Here is a 7,645-nt window from a genome sequence, read left to right as displayed (position 1 = left end):
CTGTAAATATGAACATGCCATTTAAGCCACAAAGTTTAAAAATAACACTATACAAATAACAGAAATTACATGGGTCATTACTAAAACAGCCATTCTTAATTTATGTCTTGTTTGTTTTTGGTCCAGATTGCCAAAAGTGTGAGTTTAACCCTTACAGATGCCCGTTTCCTCTACAATGATGTAACATGCAGAGTAAAATGTAGATGTATAAGTTGCTCTGGATAGAGCATCTGATGAATGCTAACATTGAATATGTTATTGAATAGTTAATTCAACAGCTTTATTGATAGAAACTGTCAATTTAAATGGTAAACATGTGCCATGTACAGCTCAGACAAACATTAACTGGCTTTTTCTATGAGAGTCATCCAACATCCCATAGCTCAACAGCTCACAGCTTACAGCACAATCTTTGGCTAGATTGGCTATTGATTCTGCCTAGGTTATATGTAGGCTATAAATGTTTAAAATTGATGTTCGGTTTCATTACAATGGTCCTAATATTGGAATCAAGTAGGTCTGACTGTGTTCTGTTCTTGCCTTCCTTTCCCCCAAACATTGTCATCACATGTCCCAGACAGAAAGGGCTTTGAAACCGGTTTACCCAGTTTACATGATGCTTTCATCTCCAGAGGCTGCCCAATGCGACAGCGTATTATTCCGAAGTCCCTATAATCAGAAACATTATAGGTTTGTGTGAGGTTAGGATTCCATTGGCACTTCGGAACAATAGGCTGTCGGACTAATGGCATGGCAAGTCCTCTCCTCCCCCCTCTCCTGTGAGGAAGACCAAAGACATACTCTTAATTTTTACATAATCCAGTCCCATTCAGCCTTTCAGAAACTGCACTATATCAGCAAATATATTCTTAATCTGTAAGTATATTGTCAGATCATGGTGCGACGTAGGTGTTAGGGCCACTATGCGGCCCGAACCACTATATGTGTGTGTGTGTGTGTGTGTGTGTGTGTGTGTGTGTGTGTGTGTGTGTATGTGTATGTGTATGTGTATGTGTGTTTGTGTTTGTGTGTGTGTGTGTGTGTGTGTGTGTGTGTGTGTGTGTGTGTGTGTGTGTGTGTGTGTGTGTGTGTGTGTGTGTGTATATATATATTTTTTTTTCTATGTCCTGCTAGTGCCTCTACCCATAATGGACTTCTTAGTGTTTCTCTCAGGTTTCAAAAGGATTATATAACACTTTGGTCCAAACAATGCCACCAAAATGCCAAAACTAGATGCTAAAATAGCAAATACCTCCACTACATCTGCATATTTGCCTGGAGAGCTGATATATGCTGGGATGAAGGCTATCCACACGGCACAGAAGATCAACATGCTGAATGTGATTAACTTGGCTTCATTGAAGTTGTCTGGAAGATTCCTTGCCATGAATGCTAGGAGGAAGCTGAGGAGTGCCAGTAAACCAATATAACCTAGTAACACTGCAAAACCAACTGTTGACCCAACATCACACTCATAGACTATCTTATCACTGTGGTATTGTGTGTTTTTATGAGGAGTTGGTGAGGCAGACACAAGCCAGGCTGTGCAGATTGTTGCTTGGATGAAAGTAAGAAACAGAACTGTTCCTCTCTGTTGCATGGCACCGAACCACTTCATAATGTCTGCAGCCCCAGGCTTGGAGGCCCTGAACACAGCCAACACCACCATAGTCTTTACCAGGATACACGAGACACACAGCACAAAGCTGATCCCAAATGCTGCATGCCTCAGCTGACAAGTCCAAAGCCTGGGATGGCCAATGAACAGAATTGAGCACAAGAAACACAGTTTGAGTGACAGCAAAAGTTGGAAGCTGAGTTCTGAGTTGTTGGCGCGTACCATGGGTGTGTCTCGATGATATATGAAGATTCCCAGGACAATGGCACAGATAAGTGTGCCTATCAATGAGATGGTTATCAAGGAGATACCTAGGGCCTCTTGGAAGGAGAGGAACTCCACACTCTTAGGGACACAGTTGTCACGCCGGGGATTGGACCAAAAGTCCTCTAGACAACTGGTGCACTCTGTAGAGTCTAACAAATGGCCCAAGATTAAAGGGACAGACAAAGTACAGTATCAGATAACCTACTGTACATAGCTAAACCTACCAGTCTTATTGCTGATCTCTCCCTCAGAACAAGCAATGCAGTCAAAGCAGCAGACAGGTTCTCCTTTCCTTCTGGCCACACGGGTTCCAGGAGAACAGCTCTCACTGCAAACTGACAGAGGAGGCTACAGAGAATTAACAATGATCAATTTCAGTCTACTGTAAACTAAATAACATCCACATCATTATTTATTTTAGAAAGCCAAAGCCACCTCTGTGGATTCCAAGTTCCAAAATATTTTGTCTTCATCAAGGATTACTTCTACTTCTCCGACGGCAGTTTCCTTGACCACACCTACATTGTGAACCTTTGTGCTTCCATCAGGGAGCCACACCCAGTTCAAGACATCACAGATTTGTAAAGAATCACCATTCTCATCAAATGATACATGATCACCAAATGATGTGGTGAAGTTGATCTTTTCCAGGTAGTATAAAAGCTAGAAATAGTGATGAGCAAAATTTGGTAGAGCAAAATACTACTGTATACAATACAATCATTTTAAACTTTGTTACCGCTCCAAACACTGAGAAACATGTACTGCCATGCAATTAATATGACCAATTGACCATACATTACTACAAGACCTTACATATTAACTCATTGAGTGCCAGCATTATTTCTGGCTACGTATGTGGTCCCAGTGCCAGAGATTGCCTTAGATTTTCAAGTAGTCACAGAATTTTTATCTCCAGTATAATCGATCCCCTGATGGGTGCTAATCACTGAGGGTTGCACGCCAAACACGTCATTGGCACGTTGCGCCATTGCGGTAAAACACGTCAATCGCGTTTTGAATCCAATTTGAAATATTTACATGCAGCGGCGCAAATGAGGCTCGAGGGTGCCGAAATCGTGCAAAATGTTGAGTTCTCTTTTCTCTAATCTAGCTAATTTGACACTGTGTTATGTTAATTCTTCATTATTAATTACTTACGATGCATAAGTCGGTTCAGGTTCTATTAAATAAGAATTTTTAATCATTTTAACATTTATTTTTATTATCCTAAAATGGACTTGGGCGGGTCCAATCTGAAGCTAGGGGAAGAAAAATCCCCCCCTCCCCCGGGATTTGCGCGCCTGTTCACATGTAAATTGTGAATTAATATTATACCTGCCATGGCTGTATTGTCTCCAAACTGGCACAGCTGTGCCCAATGAAAGGCCCTCTTCCTGGCACACATTGCAACATGTCATGGAGGGCATGGGCCAGAGCATACACAGCCTTGTACACACTATACTCAACCCTCAGTTCAGACACATCCAAAAGTGTAGTTTCTGCTGTTCCTAGGTCCTCTTGTCCAGTACACACCCTTCCACCATCATCCACCCACTCTGATGGAAGGGGTGCAAATTTACACTGAAATGTGTGCTCCCAAAACTGCACCACCTGAAGAAACACAACCAAGAAAAACGCGCCCTTCGGGTGTGGTGTATATATTTTCAACACGGATGTATATATTATTGACTCTTTAACATCAAAGTAAGATTACAAAGTAACGCTTCTCACGCTCAACGGCCGCTTTGATCAAGCAGGCCTGCACATTTTACCACATGAGAATCAGTGCAAAAAAACTCTCAACTGGTTATGTTTCTACTTTTTAAAGTCCATGTCGTCTTGGAACGTTTTCTCTACTGTGTGGCAGAGAGCCTGTCTGCCTCGGACTCCCAGCCGCTCCCTCTCCTGCTAAACTCACTGTGTCAAGTTTGTTATAGAATGGAAGACAAAACAGTGATACACTAAACAATGACTATTGTGTTCATGGTAAGTTTACACACCATGTGCACATCTGTAAGTTTCACCAGCAAAAATGAAATTAATAGAATAAATGGTAGCAATTGAACTCAATATATATATGTAATAATATAAATATGTAATATATTGGCCAATTTCACCATGCATTTAAAATAATTGAACAATCCTAATCCCTATATATATATATATATATATATATATATATATATATATATATATATATATATATATATATATATATATATATATATATAAATATATATAAAAAAAAGTCATCATCAAATTGAAAAAAACAAAAGCAAAGAAATACCCTGGTCTGGTGTTTCTCTGCTAAACTCTGTTAAACATAGCTTGAGGATCATGTTAGACCCAAAGACAACACGAGGGTTAAAAACAATACTCACTATGTTATTTCCATGGCTGTTGTCAGGATCACTATCAGGATGTAATTTTAATAAGAAGTCCTTCAGACCTGGTATCTCTCCACGGCGGATGGCAACACCCAGGGTGCCCTTCAGGTACGGCATGAAGTGAGGAGACTGGAGATTAGAATCTGTTGCCCAACCCGCATCAGATATCCATTGCAGACCTGTCACATTCAGCTTTACCACCTGTTGATTGTGTTGGACAAAGCATAGTTTGAATACTGTACTGTGTGTGTGTGTGTGTGTGTGTGTGTGTGTGTGTGTGTGTGTGTGTGTGTGTGTGTGTGTGTGTGTGTGTGTGTGTGTGTGTGTGTGTGTGCGGGTGTCCATATATATATATATATATATATATATATATATATATATATATATATATATAGATATAGATATAGATATAGATATAGATATAGATATATAGATATATATATATTTTTTTTTTTAAATAAAATAATAATTATTATTTATTTATTTTAAACTCAACCTCCTCCATTAGATTAACTGCATGGATCCCGTATATAAATGCAATGACCACATGAGCTGTGGATGTCTTCATCACAGTGACAATCCTCTGAAGTTCAACTGGGTCATTGTCCCAGGGAAGAACCTCCATATACGCCATACAAGCCAAATGAGCCTGGGCCAGCTCAAATTGGAATACTCGAGCAGCATCCTGGCCAAAGTCATCATCACTCACCAGTAGTCCTACCCATGTCCACTCGAACCGCCTCATAATCTGGAGTATAGCTCGAACCTGATTGGATAAAGAATGGGGAGGGATAAATGCGTAGATTGGATTACTTACAAATTGGTTAATCCAAGAATCTCCTACACCATACATGGGCAACTGGCGGCCTGGGGGTCACATGCTGCGGCCCCCACCTTCACTTAATGCGGCCCGCAGGTTAATATCGGAATACTGATATATTATTGATTTCAGCTGTTACAATTCCAAACATGCAAACATGACCTGCTTTAATTACTTAAGTCTATATTAGTAGCTTAATGACTGTATTAAAATTCTATTGTCTTTTTTATATCAAATGTATTTGTATTTAAGTTCATAAAGTTAACATAAGTATAACTAAATGCATTTGAAATTAAATTAAAGTGTTACTTTTCAGGATTCCAATAAAGAATAGCAAAACAAAAATCTGGATTCCACTTCAAAAATAGCAAAAATAGCAGATCTACAAGCTTTTGTGTGACATAGACTGGCGAAAAAAAGTTAAAAAACTGAGAGACAGTATTATGCAATGTGGCCCTCTGGAGTGAGTGTGGAAATATAGTGGCCCTCTCCATAAAGTTGCCCACCCCTGTCCTACACCGATTCAACTAGAAAAAGTGCTCTTCGGAGCACAGGTCTCCGCCAGGTCAGGTAGGTTATTGTGGGGGAGCAATGTTCAGGAAGGAATATGAAAAATTGGACGGAACCATCTTGATCACTTGACTATAGAGACAATGGGTATCGATCTGCATGATGTTTGAATTTGTAGGAGTAATATAAAAAAGAAGTGTTGCAAAATTGGCCTCCTGATGGCGCTATAATAGGGCATTGTTAAAAGGGTGGCATTTGTTCTCCAATGTAGTGCAAATGTGCATGCAAAGTGTCACCGCAATCGGACGCTGAATTCATGATTTGTGGCATTTTGTTCAAAACGGGCCACTACGGCAAACTTTAGATGTCAATGTTAGCCAATCAGGATGGAATATGAAAAATGTAAAAGATACATCGTGATCACATGACTATAGAGATCATGTGTACCGATTTGCGTGAAATTTGGATACATTCTGAAGGCTTAATATAAAAAAAAATGTTTTACATAAGTCGGCCTCCTGGTGGCGCTATGCAGGGCAGTTATTTTTCCTTGGCCTCTAGGGAGTGTGCGTGCAAAGTTTCATGCAGATCGGTGCAGTTATAGTTAAAAATATAAATCGGCCTTTTATAGCGCCACCATGAGGCGGATTTGAACATTTTCAAGTGGCATTTCTTCCTCGGCCTAGTGGGAATGTGCGTGTGAAATCTCACGGAAATCGCAAGCTGCGTTCATGATTTGAGGCATTTTGTTGAAAACTGAGCAATCCTGCAAACTTTGGAAGCCAACCTTAGCCAATCAAGATGAAATATGGAAAATTGGACAGATCCGTGTTGATCACATGACTATAGAGATACTGTGTACTGATTTGCGTGATGTTTGGATAAAATCTGTAGGAGTATTGTCAAAAAAAATGTTTTGCAAAAAGCGGCCTCCTGGTGGCGCTATAAAAGGCTCATTTGAAAAATTTGGGGCAGAGGTTCTGCTCTGGCATCCAGGTAGTGTGTGTGCACAGTTTCGCTGCGATCAAGCCAACGGTGCCAGAGATTGTACACAAAATGACAGAATGACGGACACACGGACACACACACGGACGGACGGACAGGGGGTAAAACATACTCTCTCGCCATGCCTTTCGGCCTGGCGGAGACAACAATGAAAAGGTCTAATCATTCTCTTTTGATGCTGTCAACAAAGACCTTCAGCTCCAGCAGTAATACACACAAGCAAATGAGAGGTGATATACAATATCAATTACACTCACTCGAGGACATTGTTTGTTAACTCTTTGACTGCCAGAGTATTTTCATAAAGTACTCCCCCAGTGCCAGCAATTTTCGTGTTTTTTTATTTTTATATTTTGAATTTTTCTCATGAAAATAATTTAAGGACACATAATTTAAAGACCCAGCACAAATCCGCCACTAGAGAGCAGCACATGACAGCTTGATCATGTCGTTGGGTCTCTCTCACCCTTCTTGATAGATTAGACAAGGAAAAACATGAAAACGGATGTGACGTCGTCCCAGATTGTTTTGATCGGCGAAAATTACGATGTGATACACGACGGCGATGACTGATCGTCACCCAGACCATAGATTATAGAAGAGAACCTGTCCGTTTGTCCGTTATACCGTGTGAAAACCCGTTTATTTACCTATTTTGGACGAAAATGACTGGGGAAAAAAATCAAAAACCGGAAACGGAATCCAGGCCATGAAACCGGATGCAGATGTCCGTGAGGTAAGTGGAACTCGACCAACTGGACAAAGTAGCACTTGACGCGTTATCGCGTCGTCCGCAGTCAAAGAGTTAAGTGTGTGTAACATGTACTACTTACGATACCAACAGATCCATTGTCTGTAGAAATTTACCTCAAAGGCTCCATCGGGCCTTGTTCTAAAGAAGGATGGAAATTGACTCCGGTCACTCAGACAGGAGCAGCCAGCATAATAACTTACCTGGAAACGGCACAAAACAAATTCTGGAATATTATGCAATTTTTATCTATTGCCCTGTAGTGCAGAGTATGTGAATGGAGA

General features: G+C 40.4%; 1 protein-coding gene across 1 annotated transcript; it reads right to left on the bottom strand.

The window, feature by feature from the left end:
• Positions 1–1,120: 1,120 nt before the first annotated feature.
• On the bottom strand, positions 1,121–4,392 carry LOC308078781 (extracellular calcium-sensing receptor-like; the record flags this gene model as incomplete). The annotated part of the gene is made up of 3 exons (XM_080420133.1): positions 1,121–2,034; positions 2,110–2,233; positions 4,270–4,392. 3 exons carry the CDS (start codon positions 4,390–4,392, stop codon positions 1,121–1,123), a joined length of 1,161 nt encoding a protein of 386 aa, XP_080276259.1.
• Between the last annotated feature and the right edge of the window lie 3,253 nt (positions 4,393–7,645).

This window comes from Gymnoscopelus braueri (assembly GCF_963280865.1).
Source record: "Gymnoscopelus braueri genome assembly, chromosome: 22".
Taxonomy (NCBI): Eukaryota; Metazoa; Chordata; class Actinopteri; order Myctophiformes; family Myctophidae; genus Gymnoscopelus; species Gymnoscopelus braueri.
This window is presented reverse-complemented; position numbering and strand designations above follow the sequence as displayed.